The 18683-nt window shown below is 36.5% G+C and overlaps 1 protein-coding gene across 1 annotated transcript; it reads right to left on the bottom strand.

Annotated features, from left to right (window-relative positions):
- Positions 1 to 9526: 9526 nt before the first annotated feature.
- LOC101900444 (probable cytochrome P450 6g2) lies at positions 9527 to 12227 on the bottom strand. Its single transcript, XM_005187884.3, has 3 exons — positions 11730 to 12227; positions 10861 to 11664; positions 9527 to 9829 (listed from the first exon to the last, which is right to left on the bottom strand). Exons 1-3 carry the CDS (start codon positions 12204 to 12206, stop codon positions 9542 to 9544), a joined length of 1569 nt encoding a protein of 522 aa, XP_005187941.2. The 5' UTR covers positions 12207 to 12227; the 3' UTR covers positions 9527 to 9541.
- Positions 12228 to 18683: the final 6456 nt, after the last annotated feature.

Genomic DNA, 18683 nt, shown 5'->3' with positions numbered 1-18683 from the left:
AGTGACTTTTTGGAGAATTCACAAATACAGGAAAGACGTACTTCTGACTATTTCGTTGAAGAATATAGTCAAATGTCTGTGTCTCACATAGATGCGTTTCAGTCAAAAACTAATAATAAATGTTAATCTTTTGCCACTTCTGAGAGAGTATGGGTCTTTGGGAAATATTGGTTCCAGATCTAGGAAGACCATTTACGTGCAACATCTACCAATAAATTGGAAATGAGCAAATTAGTTTAAGTTGCTATTATTCGAAAATTAGAGAACGAAACCTGATGGTTTTCTTTTATTATTTGTCACAATATCTTGTGGAATTCTTTCGAGTATCTCGCCTATATAAACTGTATCGTTTATTATAGTGTTGTAGGGTATTCAACGGTCGGCCCCGCTCGACGGTAGCCTTTGCTTACTTGTTTTATTTAAATTTGATTATAAATTCATTTCTTACAGAAATTCTTCTGGATGTGTTTATTTGTATCCTAGTGCTTTATGGTGCCTAGGTGGAATTCGAGATGAAAAAATATATTGACAGTTAAAAGTTCCTGTCCTTTAAAATATCTGTGAATATCTAAACAGAAAAATATTTAATCTTTTTACCGCTCCCTAAATTTTTCTAACACACATCCACATGCACGTCCATGCCATAAATTGGCTGATGTAATATAACCAAAATATGTTTTCAGAAACTTGTTTCACTAATTGAAATCTTATCCAATTGGACAGCCCATTCAATGGTCAAAATAAACACCAACATTAAAACGTTGCCACAAATCTGTGGCGTTTTTCCATGGTGGCCAGTGCAACAAAGGTTTGTCCATATGTATGGGGACAACAAAGTAATAAACACTACTGGACACTGCTAATAAATATAACGCTTAACCTCAATTCTAAAACAACAAAGAATTAAGGAATTCAACATTGTGCTGCCAATAAAATTGATATTGCTTAAAAAATGAGAAAAAAAACTAACTTGGCGAGGTGAAGTATGTTTGGCAACTTAAGGGGCACTCAACTTAGCACATGAATGATTGGAACGGAAAGGTATATTTTTACCATATGGCTACGCTATCATTTTATACGACCAAAACGAGCTTAATCGAAATAACGGTGTTAGGCCCGGTATCTCTTTGGACCAAATACGTTTCAGGATATTTGGAGTCGATCTAGGAGTTTCCGTTCGTCCGGCTGGTGCGCATGATAATACTCGAAGGAAGTATCCAATTCAATTCAAAACTGATACATCGTTATATTATTAAAAAAAAAAAAACTTTGTTCGAGTTCGCAGATGGGCAATATTGGTCCACTCTTTCTGGTACCTCCCTCACAAAAGGTCAACATTTTCACAGAAAATTATTTAGCTTATAGAACTAGAAGGAATCATCCGACTTTGTGCAAATATCATTGTTTTTTCAGTGTCCGGGTGAAAAATGTAAATAATTAAATATCTAATAAATTTAAAATAACAGTCTGATTTTCTTAAAATTTTTAACATCTCAATATTTCTACCAACATAAGATCTGGGATGAAGAACATGTAGAATGGACCACTCCTTCTTGTATCTTCCACACATCGTTTCAAAATTTTGAATACCCTTAAAGTGTACTAAACGCGAAATGAGCATCCAAATACTTTCAAACTCGGCTTTTATCAACACAAGATATGATGTGAAGATGGAATATATCGGACCACTTCTTCTGGTACTTCCCCCACAAAGGGTCACAATACATCTGCAAGGGCTGAAGCTAAACTCGAAAAATTTTGCACGAGGCTCAGTCTTTGATAGGGCTGGATTTTGGGAAATTTGTATTAAAAGGGTATCAGAAGTACTAAAATTTAATAAAAAGTTAATGCGGTGTGTGGACAAAGGGAATGAGCTACAATTCTAAAATTGAGAATTAGAGTCGCTAATGGAGTGCAGGAAGGATGTACCAAAGGGTTTTTGGAAATTCCAACTTTAAGTTTACGAAAAGTTCTAAAATGTTAAAACGGATAGAGTTAACAGCTTGAAATTTGGTATTGAAATCAAGGTTTTAAACTATGTTTATACCCTGCAACACTATGTGATTGGGGGTATTATAAGTTTGATTGCACCAAACTTTATATAACACCTCGAAATATTGGTTTTCCACATAGGGAATTATATATGGATCTTCCTATCTCGCCAAGCTGAGTCGATCTAGCTATGTATGTCCATCCGTCCCTCTATCCATGTTAATTTGTAATCACTCTACAGGTCGCAACTATGGGCCCGATCTTTACGAAATTTGGATGGTGGTGGGAGTTGGGCCAGAATAGAAGCCTATTGCTTTTGGAGAATATCGCATAATATTTAGGGGTTGAAATGGACCGAAAACTGAAAAAATTCCTGATTTTGCAGTTGCTCTACAGGTCGCAATTATAGACCAATGGACGCGGAAGTTAGCATGGGGCTAGAGCTTAGGGCTGGGCAGAAGCCTTGCAATCGGGAAATATTTAGTGGGTGAAATAGACCATAACATTTGTGTTAAATAAAAGTCAAATTTTCCATTAAACCGCTAATATTTTTAATCCCGGCGAAATCACAAATAGACGAACAAGTCAATTCTGACCGTTACGTATATGCCGTAAGTAAATATGTCGGATATATATTGCGAAATATCTACAATCTATATCTATAAAAGAGGAAAATGTTTGTATGTTTGTTTGTTTGTTTGTTTGTAATTTATGGACTTGAAAACCGCTGAATAGATTTTCCTGAAAATTTCCATATATACTGCAACATCGCCTGAAAGTAACATAGGCTATATACATTTTTGAATTTTCACTTGGAACTGGAGATATAGCATCAGAATCGGAGGTACCTCCCAAAAATTTAGATTTTATATGCACATATCTATTGATTGGTTGAAGATACAGTCTCCAAATTTGGAATACGTAACGGAATTTGGAACAAAAATAAGTTTGCCAAATTATATTGTAATCGGTTCAGATTTGGATATAGCTCCCATATATATTTTCGACCGATTTCGTTCATTTGATGCCTCAAACACAATATGAATGTTCGATTCCAATGAAATTTGGAATGTGTGACGGGATTTAATCCGAAAATAAATTTGTCAAATTATATTGAAATCGGTTCAGTATTGGATATAGCTCCCATATATATTTTCGGCCGATTTCAAGCATTTGATGCACCAAACACGCTATGTATCCCCAATTTCAATGAAATTTGAAACGTGTGATAGATTTCATCTAAAAAATTGATTTCCCAAATTATATTGAAATCGGTTCAGATTTGGATGTAGCTCCCATATACATTTTCGGCCGATTTCATGTATTTGGTGGACCAAACACGACATGTATTTCCAATTGTAATGAAATTTAAAATAAGTAACGGAATTGGGAGCCAAAATGAATTTGTTAAATTAAATTGAAATCGGTTCAGATTTGGATATAGCTCCCATATATATTTTCGACCGATTTCATGTATTTGATGCACCAAACACGCTATGTATCTCTAATTTCAATGAAATTTGGAATGTGTAGCGGAAATTAAAACAAATATACATTTGTCAAATTATATTAAAATCGGTTCAGATTTGGATATAGCTCTCATATTTATTTTCGACCGATTTCATGTATTTTATGCACCATACACGATATGTATGTTCGATTCCAAAGAAATTTGGAATATGTAACGGGATTTTGATTAGAAAATAAATTAGTCAAATTATATTAAAATCGGTTCAGATTTGGATATAGCTCCCGATTCTAATGAAATTCAGAATGTGTGGTGGAATTTGGTTATAATAATAAATGTGATTAGTTAAGATTTGGATATAGTTCCCATATATATATTCTCGGCCGATTTCACATATTTGACTCACCAATTTCAATGAAAGGTGTGGCGGAGTTTTGTGTAAAAGTAATTTTTTTAAAATTATATTTAAATCGGATCAGATTGGGATATGATTTTAATAAGAACCATTGACCCACAACGCCTTAGGCTAACACTAAAAAACAACACAACAATTTATTTGAAATACGCTTATTACGGCGAAGTATGTTGCTATCTCGAATTCACTAATTGCGATAGCAAAACCACTCTACTTAAAAAATTACAGTTTCCTGCACGCTTGGTATTTGCTATGAAATAAATAAATCCGAAGGACAAACCCTTCGTGTATGTATGTCATTTTGGTTATTTACGCATTAAAGTAGTGCAATAATTTTTTTTTAATTTTTAAATTTGTTACATATATTCGTAAATAAAATTTTGAATGCATATGAAATCAAAAGGGGTAGCGAAGCGCACCAGGTTCAGCTAGTGTATATATACAAAGGAAGGGGATGTTAGCTAGAATGTTTATATCTCAAGAAGGACAGGACCGATTTTAACCATTCAAGTCAATTCAGAATGCCCTCTTGGCATAAAAGTATAAAATCTAAAAAAAATCGCATAAAAACATGCCAATAATTATGTTAATATGGATTTTGTTGTATTTTGTGACACGACTATAGCCTTTGCTTACTTACTTATATATGAAGATGGTAGAGCTGGCATTTTGAAATTTTTATTGGGGTCCCTGTTGGTTGTAGGTATGTGATAAAGAGGTGGTTTTTGGAAATGTGTACTACGAAAAGTCTAAATATTACTATATTTTGTACAATTTGGTATTGGATGAACAGATAGTGCTTGAAATCTGAAATTTGGTATTGAGATCGCTGTTCAAATGTTTCCCAGACATTTGTCCAATTTGATATGGAGGTCTTTTTAGTGTCTGGGAATTACATATTTAACATAACCTCCTTTCCTAGGTGGAGGATATAAAAATTAACAAGTTAAAAAGCAGTAAGTTCGGTCGGGCCGAACTTTTAATACCCTCCACCATTTACAACGAATTTGGAAATTTTCAAAAAATAAAATCCTTAAAAAATTCTGTTAAAATTTTAAAAATACCGAATATAGCCGTTATGTTGGGGTCTATACGACGTGGACATACATATGCATTGTTTGTCATAAGCCATTACCATATTCAAATTCGAAACTGGACCCGCACCGACAATTTTCTGTCACAGACTGTAGTTCCCATAACGAACTTCAAATATCAAATTTGAAACAATTCCGGTGAATAACGTCGCTAAAATCATCAAAATACCGAATATAGGGAGGTACCGTTATATTGGGGCTATACGAAGACGTGGACCTGCAAAGACAATTTTCTGTCTTAGGGTGTAGTATCCATTTGGAACTTAAAATACCAGATTTGAAACAATTCCCGTGAATAATGTCGCTAAAATCATCAAAATACCGAATATCGGGAGGTACCGTTATATGGGGGCTATACGAAGACATAGACTTGCACAGAAAATTTTCTATCTTAGGGTGTAGTATCCATTTGGAACTTCAAATACCAAATTTGAAACAATTCCGGTGAATAACGTCGCTAAAATCATCAAAATACCGAATATAGGGAGGTACCGTTATATTGGGGCTATACGAAGACGGGGACCTGCAAAGACAATTTTCTGTCTTAGGGTGTAGTATCCATTTGGAACTTCAAATACCAGATTTGAAACAATTCCCGTGAATAATGTCGCTAAAATCATCAAAATACCGAATATCGGGAGGTACCGTTATATGGGGGCTATACGAAGACATAGACTTGCACAGATAATTTTCTATCTTAGGGTGTAGTATCCATTTGGAACTTAAAATACCAAATTTGAATCAATTCCGGTGAATAACGTCGCTAAAATCATCAAAATACCGAAAATCCGGAGGTACCGTTATATAGGAGCTATATGAAAACGTGGACCTACATGGCCCATTTACGAACTTAACCTGCCTACTGGAAAAATAAACATGTGTGCAAAATTTTAGCCATATATCTCAATTTATTCGAAAGATAGCGTGATTACAACAGACAGACGGACAGACAGACAGACAGACAGACAGACGGACAGACAGACAGACAGACAGACAGACAGACAGACAGACGGACATCGCTAAATCGACTTAGAATTTTACGCTGATCAAGAATATATATACTTTGTTGGGTCTGACATGAGTATTTCGAGGAGTTACAAACGGAATGACAAAGTTAATATTCCCTCCATAGTATGGTGGAGGGTATAAAAAAAAACAACGCAAAGTAAGCAAAAATAGAGGATCAAGTCCATCCCTCTCCAACACTTTTTGAACTTTTTTTCCATGGAATCCGTGTATTTTGGGTATATCGTATCTTTGGCAATATTACTGATAGCAATACGAGGATTACTTTGGTCGAAATTGTTAAATTGAAAAATCCTTGTTTTAAAAATGGGTCATGTCGTACCACTTGTTATACCCTCCACCAAAAAAGGTATGGAGGGTATATTAAGTTCGTCATTCCATTTGTAACTCATCGAAATAATCATTTTAGACCCAACAAAGTATATATATTCTTGATCAGCGTAAAATTCTATTACGATTTAGCCCTGTCCGTCCGTCTGTTGTAATCACGCTACAGTCTAAACGAATTAAGATAGGAATCTAAAATTTTGCACAGATCTCTCTTTTGTCTGCAAGCAGGTCAAGTTCGAAGATGGGCTATATCGGTCCACGATATCGTATAGCCCCCATATAACGGTACCCCCGATATTCGGTATTTTGATGATTTTAGCCACATTTTTCAATGGAATTGTCTGAAATTCCACAAAAGGAGTCCCTTGTGGATATTTTACCACCTCAAAAAGAATGGTCTATATAGGTCCACGATATCGTATATCCCCCATATAACTGTACCGCCCGATATTCGGTATTTTGATGATGTTAGCCACATTTTTCAATGGAATTATCTTAAAATCCACACAAGTAGTTCATTGTGAGTACTTTACCCCCTGAGAGAGAATTGTCTATACAGGTGCACGATATCGTACATCCCCCACATAACGGTACCCCCGATATTCGGTATTTTGATGATTTTACCCACATTTTTCAATGGAATTGTCTGAAATTCCACAAAAGGAGTCCCTTGTGGGCATTTTACCCCCTCAAAAAGAATTGTCTATATATGTCCATGATATCGTATATCCCCCATATAACTGTACCCCCGATATTCGGTATTTTGATTATGTTAGCCACACTTTTCAATGGAATTGTTTTAAAATCCCCACAAGTAGTTCCTTGTGAGTACTTCACCCTCTGAGAGAGAATTGTCTATACAGGTGCACGATATCGTATATCCCCCATATAACGGTACCTCCGATATTCGGTATTTTGATGAATTTACCCACATTTTTCATCGGAATTGTCTGAAAATCCACACAAGGAGTTCCCTGTGGGTACTTTATACCTCGGCAGAGAATTATCTATATAGGTCCACGATATCGTATATCCCTCATATAAAGGTACCCCGATATTCGGTATTTTGATGTTTTTAGCCATATTTTTCATCGGAATGGTCACAAGGGGTTCTTTATGAGCACTTTACCCCCTGACAGAGAATTCTCTGCATAGTTTAACGATTCGGTATTTTGAAAATCCCCACAAGGAGTTCCTTGTGAGTACTTTACACGCAGACATAGATTTGTCTTTATAGGTCCACAATATCGTAAATCCCACCATATCGGCACCTTCCTATATTAGATATTTTAAAGATTTTAAAAGAATTTTTAATGGATTTTATTTTTTTGAAAATTTTCTTATTCGTTCCAAATGGTGGAGGGTATTCAAAGTTCGGCCCGGCCGAACTTACTGCTTACCAGTTCAAAGTATATTTTAAATTTTAGTCATATTCCCATTTAATTTCACTAAGTTCTGGTATTATGACTTTGATATAGGTTTATGTTTGGCACTATCTGCTTGAAAAGCAATTATATGCTATTTCCATGCATTATCTGGAAAATTCTAAGAAAATTTTGTTGTAAAATCAGTAATGAGAGGTCAGAAGTCGAGGGGCATCGACTATATGATATCCTTTGCAACTGTGCATATTTAGAAGAGCTACCCGTAACAAATAAATCTGAATCTATTTCAATAAAATTTACAGAGATTTATCTGAACTGCATCTGACGATATCTAGTGCCGAACATGAATGATAATGACTTAAACACCAAATCGTATAAAACTTATAATGGGAGCTATAGCTATATCTGAACCGATTTCTAACCTGGACATACTTGACGTCATAGATAAGTGTGTTCGGGGTTAGCTTAAAGCGAATCGTTGTAAACGAGCAGGATGAAAGGCTTCTGCATTTCTAAGTACGTCGATGATACAGACCAGTTGAAGGTTAAAGAGTGTGTCAATTTTATTAAATTCGTTAATTGAAATCTTCAATAGGATTTCAATTTAGTTATAGTTACTAAAATGATACTGGAAAATCAAACCCAAATTTAAATATTGAAACAACTATAAACACATGAAATTTCAAGAAATGAAAACGACCTTGAATAATTCATACCCCTTTATTTTTATACCCTACACCACATAGTGGTAAGGGTATTATGTCTTTGTGCATTTGTTTGTAACAGGGAGAAGGAAACGAGATAGACCCATACTTACTTTTGAGAACCTTCATAGAATCACTTTCTGAGTCGATTTATGCATGTCAGTCCGTCTGTCCGTCCGTCCGTCCAAATTACCTGAATTTTGGCACACCCAACCGAGATCGGCCAAGAAGCAAGTATATCAAATTTGGAAAATCGGTTCAGATATAGCTATAGCAACCATATATATGTTTCATCCGATTTAGTGTTTTAGTCCCTTACATTCGTAATATTCACGTCACAATCGTGATATTTGGTACCAGGTATTAGATGGGGCACAGGAATAGCTGTTTTAAATTTTATCGAAATCGGTTCAGATTTGGATATAGCACCCATATATATCTTCATCCGATTTCGGGTGATTGACCACCAAATGGCCGTAATAGCATCAATTTTGGCAAATCCGACCGAAACCAGCTTAGAAGCCAGTACACCAATTTTAGTAAAAATCGGTTCAGATATAGCTATAGCTCCCATATATATCTTTCATCCGATTTGGTCTTTAAGTCCCTCACATTCGTAATATGCACTCCACAGGAATGATATTTGGTACCAGATATCAGATAAAGACCAACAATGGTTGATTTCAGATTTGGATATAGCATTCACATTTCACATTATTCTATCGATTTCAGGTTAATTGTGCACTAAATGGTCAATATCAGCCCATATCACCTGAATTTTCGTACATAAGACCGAATTCAGTCTAGAAGCTAATACGTCAAATTTGGAGAAACCCGGTTCAGAGATAGCTATAGTTCGTAAAATGCACGATAGAATTAGATAGATTTTGATTTTGTACCAAATATCTCATAGAGCTCTGAAATGCCCTGTATAAACCTTTTTACGAGAGCTCTACTAAATATGCATAGTGGTGTAGGGTATCATATAGTCGGCCCCGCCCGGCTTTTGAGCTTTCCTTACTGGTTTATTATAGCTTTAAACGAATACAATTTTTTTATTTGCAACCAACATCTTCACCGTTTCTTGGCTATTTTATTAATTATTATTTTTTTTTTTTTTCAAATTTTCAACACTGTAACGGATCTCGTTGAACATTCAATACAATACCTCCTTCAGATTGTAGAATCAATGCCTTGGGATCCAGTTTTATGCGATGGGGATTTTTTGGGCTCAATGTGACACGATGATTGCGCAGAAACTGCAGTAGACCCACCTTAGTTTGCAGATATGCAAAACGTTCACCAATACATGCGTGAGGTCCCAGTCCAAATGGCATATAACTATATGGTGTTATATTTTTACGATTTTCGGATGAAAATCGTTCCGGATTAAAAGTGTGTGGATCGGGAAAGTACTGAAGGAAGAAAATAGGGTTTGAAATGGATAAATTTAAAAAAAAGTTATACATTAAAATAAATTAAAAACAGTATGGAAAAGTCGAAAGTCGGGCGGCGCCGACTATATGATACCCTACACCGGTATGCATATTTAGTAGAGCTCCGGTAACCAAAGAATTTACTTCAAGTAGATCATACCGCCTATCAATATTTGGCTTTAGAGCTGTAATATTAATATAATCACTTGGAGGAGGATTATACTAAAAAAATATACATCGGAACTGAGTTGCACAATATAAAAGCGCACGTCCAGAAATTCACTCTATTTGGGCTGATAATAGCCATTATTTACACAATAAACCTGAAATCGGATTAAGGATATATATGGAAACTATACATACATATTACGAATGTGAGGGACTTAAACCCCAAATCTGAACCGATTTTCTCCGAATTCGAGACTGAAATCGGTCGGATGTACAAAATTCAGGACTTTTGGACATATATTGGCCATTTGGTCCACAATTAACCCGAAATCGGTTGAATATATGAAACCTATATCCAAATCTGAACCGATCTTGATAAAATTTGGCAGATTTATTTCTGGGCAGTATCTGATAACTGGTACCAAATATCATTGATGTCGATTAATATGACGAATTTGAGGAACTTAAGCACCATGGGAGCTATAGCTGTATCTGAACCTTTTTTCCTGAATTTGATTTACTTGCTTTTAGACTGAATTCGGTGGGATGTACCAAAATGCAGGTCATTTGGACTTATATTAGCCATTTAGTGCAGAATTAACCTTAAGTCGGTTGAAGATATATAAAGGTCGGATAATAAATGCGACCTGCATTTTGTTCATAAGAATACATGGACGGCCGGACAGACATGCATAAATCGACTTAGAAAGTGATTCTATGAAGATCTTCAAAACTAACTCTGGGTCTATCTCACTTCCTTCTCCATGTTACAAACAAATGCACAAAGGCGTATACCATTACCGCTATGCGGTGTAGGGTATAAAAATTTAAATTCCTCTCACCTTTGGATCCATGTGCAAAGCATATGCCGGTATATAGATGGGCATGCCCTTTGGTATGCTAAAACTACTAAATGGTTCCAACAAATAACTTTCATCCTTTTCCACGGTACATTCTCGATCCAAAAATGGCAATGGCGGATACAGCCTCAGAGTTTCACTTATAACCATTTGCATGTACTCCAACGATTCGATATCGCGTAATGTCAGTTTTCCGCCACTGTTCATCAATACTGTGCGCACTTCTTCTCTAACTCGCTCTTGAATTTCAGGATTTCGTGCCAGTTCGTAAAGGGCAAACGACATAGTAGCCGAGGAAGATTCGAAGCCCGCCGTAAAGAAAATAGCTGCCTGAGCCACCAGAAGATCGCCATCGAATTTTATATTTCCATTTTTAGACGAAACACATTTGGAACTATTTTTAAATTCAATCAAAATATCGATTAGATCGTGACGTATTTTTCCCGATTTTTCTCTTTCGGCAACGACATAATTGAATGTAGAGCGCAAGAATTCAGTTTGTTCAACTGGCACAACTTTGGCCCCGAAATAGGGAACCAAATGTGGTAGGAAGAAGACAACACTAAAATTGATGGCTCGCCGTTTATTAAAACGAAATATTTCTCGGCCATTTCTCCTAAACTGGCCATTGGGATTTTCGAAAGAATTGGCCTGAACACCAAAGGCCACAGTGGCTATAACATCGGTGGTATACAGGGCACAGAATTCTTTCAATTCCAATTCAAACTCCAGACTGTCGGGCGAAGGAGATGACTTCAGTAAATATTTGTTGAGATTTTCACCAACCTGCAAAAAAGTATCACTTAATAAGATATCACCCAAAACCCCCCCTCACCACCATTTCTACTTACCTCAGCTATCAAGGGAAACATTTGTTTCAATTTCCCGCTGGTGAAAAATGGCGTCAACTTAAAGCGAATATCCTTCCATGCCGGATTTTTTAGCATAAACAGATTCTGTGAACCCAACGGATCGCCCTCAATGTCCGAACACGAGAAACGATTGCTAAATTTGGGAAAATCTCTAACCAAAATACGTTTAATAAGCTCCGGTTCTCGCAGTAATATGGCCGGTCGATAGAATACGTAAATTCCCACGAATGGTTTCCCCTTTGCATTTGGGTGGTGATAAAATTCTTCAATAACCTTAGCAGATGGTTCCGACATGCTAAGGATTTTACCCAAATTACCCACCAGCGGCAAGGGTTCGATTTGAGGAAGATTGTGGCGTTTCCAATAATTGTGTAAATAATTGAGATAAATCCAAAGCGATGCAGCCGTTAAACAAAGTAAAAGAACCCCAACCGGGAATGTTGTTTCCGACCACATTGTTGAGCAGTGTAATGTAGACTGAGCACTTTTTTTTGGAATATATAACAATTTCAGTTTCCAATAAAAAAACATTTAGAAATATTTGCATTTGCGTATTGAATGGAAGGGTCACCAGAGATTATGCTGCAGTATTTTTAGAATATTTTTCGGAATATGTCAATGTTTATGCTAATAGCGTATGAATATCAATTGAGAGATTTCAGGTTACTTCACAAAAAACATGTATCCCAATTATCCGACAGATTATTAATAGCCCTTGTTGGAGTCAGTAAAATGTGTAAGATTGACACTTAGGCAATTTCCTAAAAATAAGTAGCATATATTACTCGTAAATGTTGCGAATCTAGAATTTTGGAAGAGTGCACTCTACATTGATATTTATGTCATTAAATAGTAAGCTATGGTACGGGGAACTTCCCAAATTTCATAGTTGTAACATTGCAAAGGAGACGAAATCCAACCATTGTTGTTATGCCATACGACACAGTGTGGTATGTATATGCTTCTAACATGGGAAAGGTAGGGAGATAGACGTATATTTTTTGTAAGCATTGATTTATATAGAATTTTTCAAAGTTAAATTTTTTGGCCCAAGAATGAACCCTATTAAAATTGGTGATAATCGGATCAGTTTAACTCCCATGTTTATTTCTAATTTGTTGTAAATTATATACCCCTTTTTGTCCAGTTTTAATTTTGGATTATATTTCTAGGTTTCGACATGAGGATAATATGCGAATTCGTCTTTTGACCATTCGTTGATACTGTTCTTATACCCTACGCCACACTCTAGTACAGGGTATCAATTCTTTGTGCATTTGTTTCTAACATGGAGAAAGAAGCGATATAGACCCATAGTCACATTTGAGGATGTTCATAGGATCACTTTCTGAGTAGATTCATACATGTCCATATGTCCATGTTTTTGTGTAAACAAAGTACAGGTCGGATTTATTGTTCGCTTGAGATGATATATTCCACAATTCATTTGTTTGGCCCAAGGACGAACTCTTTTGAAATTGGTGGTAATCGGATCAGATTTGGATATAGTTCCCATAAATGGTGTCGTCCGATTTCATGAGTATTACGCACACAATTCCTAATATCAGCCCGAATCAAATGAACTTTGGCGGTCAAGTTTATTCCAGAAGTATGTCTGGCAATTTAGTGAACATCGGTTCAACTTTAACAACATATAGCTGCTCCCATATATATTTTTGTCTGATTTCAATTTTATTGTACGTCATGTGTGTAATATTCGTCCAAATGGAATGGATTTCGCCAGAAGCAATTACTTCAAATTTGGTGAAAATCGGTTCAAATATCGCTATAGCTCCCAAGATGAACCAGTAAGGAAAGCTCAAAAGTCGGGCGGGGCCGACTATATGATACCCTACACCACTATGCATATTTAGTAGAGCTCTCGTAAAAAGGTTTATACAGGGCATTTCAGAGCTCTATGAGATATTTGGTACAAAATCAAAATCTATCTAATTCTATCTAATTCTATAGCTATCTCTGAACCGGGTTTCTCCAAATTTTACGTATTAGCTTCTAGACTGAATTCGGTCTTATGTACGAAAATTCAGGTGATTTGGGCTGATATTGACCATTTAGTGCACATTTAACCCGAAATCGGATGAAGATATATATGGGAGCTATATCCAAATCTGAACCGATTTCGATAAAATTTAAAACAGCTGTTCCTGTGCTCCATCTAATACCTGGTACCAAATATCACGGTTGTGGAGTGAATATTACGAATGTATGGGACTAAAACACTAAATCGGATGAAACATATATATGGTTGCTATATCTATATCTGAACCGATTTTCACTAATTTGATATACTTGCTTCTAGGCTGAATTTTGTCCGATGTACTAAAATTCAGTCCATTTGGACTTATATCGGCCATTTGGTGCACAATTAACCCGAAATCGGATGAAGATATATATGGGAGCTATATCCAAATCTGAACCGATTTCGATAAAATCACAAACAGCTATTTCTGGGCTCCATCTAATACCTGGTACCAAATATCACGGTTGTGGAGTGCATATTACGAATGTGAGAGGCTTAAACACCAAATCGGATAAAACATATATATGGGAGCTATAGCTGTTTCTGAACCGATTTTCTCCAAATTTGTTGTATTTGCTTTAAGGCTAAATTTGGTCACATGTGCCAAAATTCGGGCCATTTGGGCTGATATTGGCCATTTGGTGGTCAATTAACCCGAAATCGGATGAAGATATATATGGGAGCTATATCCAAATCTGAACCGATTTCGATAAAATTTAAAACAGCTATTTCTGTGCTCCATCTAATACCTGGTACCAAATATCACGGTTGTGGAGTGCATAGTAGGAATGCTAGGGACTTAAAGATCAAATCGGATGAGAGATATATATGGGAGCTATAGCTATATCTGAACCGATTTTCTCCAAATTTGATATACTTGCTTCTAGGCCGAACTCGGTTGGGTGTGCCAAAATTCAGGTAATTTGGACTGATAGTGGACATTTGGTGCTCATTTAACCCGAAATCGGATGAAGATATATATGGGAGCTATATCTAAATTTGATCCGATTCTCACCAATTTCAATAGGGTTCGTCCTTGGGCCAAAAAAAGATTGTTTGGAAAATTTCATCTCAATCGGATAATAAATGCGACCTGCATTTTGTTCACAAGAATACATGGACAGACGGACGGACGGACGGACGGACGGACGGACAGACGGACGGACATGCATAAATCGACTCAGAAAGTGATTCTATGAAGGTTCTCAAAAGTAACTATGGGTCTATCTCGTTTCCTTCTCCATGTTACAAACAAATGCACAAAGACATAATACCCTTACCACTATGTGGTGTAGGGTATAAAAACGGCAACAAAGCAAAACGACATACATTTTACATTTTTATACCCTACACCACATAGTGGTAAGGGTATTATGTCTTTGTGCATTTGTTTGTAACATGGAGAAGGAAACGAGATAGACCCATGGTTACTTTTGAGAACCTTCATAGAATCACTTTCTGAGTCGATTTATGCATGTCAGTCCGTCTGTCCGTCCGTCCGTCCGTCTGTCCATGTATTCTTGTGAACAAAATGCAGGTCGCATTTATTATCCGATTGAGATGAAATTTTCCAAACAATATTTTTTTGGCCAAAGGACGAACCCTATTGAAATTGGTGAGAATCGGATCAAATTTAGATATAGCTCCCATATATATCTTCATCCGATTTCGGGTTAAATGACCACCAAATATCCACTATCAGTCCAAATTACCTGAATTTTGGCACACCCAACCGAGTTCGGCCTAGAAGCAAGTATATCAAATTTGGAGAAAATCGGTTCAGATATAGCTATAGCTCCCATATATATCTTTCATCCGATTTGGTGTTTAAGCCTCTCACATTCGTAATATGCACTCCACAAGAATGATATTTGGTACCAGATATAAGATACAGCCCAGAAACAGCTGTTTGTAATTTTATCGAAATCGGTTCAGATTTGGATATAGCTCCCATATATATCTTCATCCGATTTCGGGTTAATTGTGCACCAAATGGCCGATATAAGTCCAAATGGACTGAATTTTAGTACATCGCACCAAATTCAGCCTAGAAGCAAGTATATCAAATTTAGTGAAAATCGGTTCGGATATAGATATAGCAACCATATATATGTTTTATCCGATTTAGAGTTTTAGTCCCATACATTCGTAATATTCACTCCACACCCGTGATATTTGGTACCAGGTATTAGATGGAGCACAGGAATAGCTGTTTTAAATTTTATCGAAATCGGTTCAGATTTGGATATAGCTCCCATATATATCTTCATCCGATTTCGGGTTAAATGTGCACTAAATGGTCAATATCAGCCCAAATCACCAGTCTAGAAGCTAATACGTAAAATTTGGAGAAACCCGATTCAGAGATAGCTATAGTTCGTAAAATGCACAATAGAATTAGATAGATTTTGATTTTGTACCAAATATCTCATTGAGCTCTGAAATGCCCTGTATAAACCTTTTTACGAGAGCTCTACTAAATATGCATAGTGGTGTAGGGTATCATATAGTCGGCCCCGCCCGACTTTTGAGCTTTCCTTACTGTTTTTTTAAATTCTATTGAATGAAAGCAAAAAATGTCGGAAATTGGATCAAATTTTAGAATAAGTTTCAATTTCTTCGAATTGGTCACCTTTGGCAAGAATTATGGCCTTCAAACGGCCAATGAATGTTGCTCTTCGGTATTTTGGCCCATTGACGGCGAAGCGCTTGTTTGAGGTGATCGACACTATGGTATTTCTTACTACCAACTTTGCTTTCCAAAATACTCCAAACACAATAGTCCAACGGATTGGTATCCGGAGATTTTGGTGGCCATTGTGCGCTGGAAATGAAGCGAGGAACCTCATTTTGTAAACATTCTTGGGTGGCGCGTGCTGAGTGCGATGGTGCTGAGTCCTGTTGGAATGTACAAAGTCTGCGGCCAAAATGTTTGCGTGCCCAAGGCTTTAATAAACCTTCCAGAATATTTTCGCGATACTATTCGGCATTTATTCTGATGCCACGGTGGATTAATACGAGTGGCCAACCGAAGGTGCACATTTTTAGCTGACCCTTTTTGGCAAGTAAACACGATCAATGTTTTCTCATCGGAGAAAACCAAATTCGGCAGTTCACCAATTTCGGCCAAGCGAAGCAACTTTTTAGCTCTTTTGAGTCTATTTTCTTTCTGTTGCGGTGTAAGTTCTTGCACTTTTTGGAATTTCAATGGCTTTACCCTGAGCTTATTTTTCAATATTTGCCGAATGAAATATTGTGATATGTTCAGCTCACGAGCCATTTGTCGGCCACTGCGAAGCGGGTTTCGAGCAAGTCGCTTCTTTACTTTTCTAACCATTTGCTGTTGATGTTGCTGTTTTCTTCCGTCCAGTTCCTTGACGTCGGGCTACGCTACCAGTATCACGGTAACGAGCGATGGTATGAGACACATTATTCACATTTAAATGCTGTAGTGCTCTAACGTTTTCCAACCAAACATAAAGAAATCACGCTTGAATTCCATCACGAATAACTGTTTTTTTGACAGTAGTCTGAAGTTGGTTGCAGTTTTTTCATCTCACTCTGTATATACCTTCTCCAGTATATGGCTGAAGATATAACAAGTAAAAAAGCTGTAAGTTCGGCCCGGCCGAACTTTTAATACCCTCCACCATTTGGTACAAATTTGGCAATTTCCAAAAGAAAAAAACCGTTAAAAATTCTGTTAAAATCTTAAAAATACCGAATGCTTATACGACGACGTGGGCCTGCATAGGCAACTTTTGTCATAAATTATTACAATATTTAAATGCGAAACTTGAAGAAAAATCTGTTTATAATGTAGCTAAAATCGTCAAAATACCGAATATGGGGGGTACCGTTATATGGGGGCTATACGAAGACGTGGACCTGCACAGACAATTTTCTGGTATGGGCTGAAGTATCCATTACGAACTTCAAATGCGAAATTTGAAAGAATCCCTGTAAATAATGTCGCTAAAATCATTAAAATACCGAATATCGGGGGGTACCGTTATATGGGGGCCATATGAAGACGTGGACCTGCACAGATAATTTTCTGTCTTAGGCTGTAGTATCCATTACGAACTTCAAATACCAAATTTGAAATAATTCCGGTGAATAATGTCGCTAAAATCATCAAAATACCGAATATCGGGAGGTACCGTTATATGGGGGCTATATGATAACTTGGACCTACATGGCCCATTTACGAACTTAACCTGCCTACTTGGAAAATATACATGTGTGCAAAATTTTAGCCTTCTATCTCAATTTGTTCGAAAGATAGCGTGATTACAACAGACAGACAGACAGACAGACAGACAGACAGACGGACAGACGGACAGACGGACAGACAGACAGACAGACAGACAGACAGACACACAGACAGACAGACGGACATGGAATCGTCTTAGAATTTTACGCTGATCAAGAATATATATACTTTTTTGGGTCTGACATGAATATTTCGAGGAGTTACAAACGGAATGACAAAATTAATATACCCTCCATAGTATGGTGGAGGGTATAAAAAGGGGAAGGTAAAGTTGTTTTGGTGGCCAAAAATAAGGTCAAAGAATTTCTTCGACATAGAATTTTATGCTGATTAAGAATATATATTTATGGGGTATGATAAGTTTATTGTGAGATTTTACAAACGGAATATATACTTTATACAATGGTGGAGGATATAAAAATTTGTTTTGGAAGTGGTACCAAAAGAAGGGGACAAAAAACGTTGATCTTTTGGTCGGAGTTACAAGATATTGTTCTAATATGGGATGAATGTTGTGAAAGACTAAGTTTGATCAATATCGGACACATATTTCATTTTCTTACGAGAATTATGCCATGTTTACGTTAGAACTTTTTGCAGGGTTAACCTACTTCAA

The sequence above is a fragment of the Musca domestica genome, unplaced genomic scaffold (assembly GCF_030504385.1).
Source record: "Musca domestica strain aabys unplaced genomic scaffold, Musca_domestica.polishedcontigs.V.1.1 85, whole genome shotgun sequence".
NCBI classification, from domain to species: domain Eukaryota; kingdom Metazoa; phylum Arthropoda; class Insecta; order Diptera; family Muscidae; genus Musca; species Musca domestica.
This window is presented reverse-complemented; position numbering and strand designations above follow the sequence as displayed.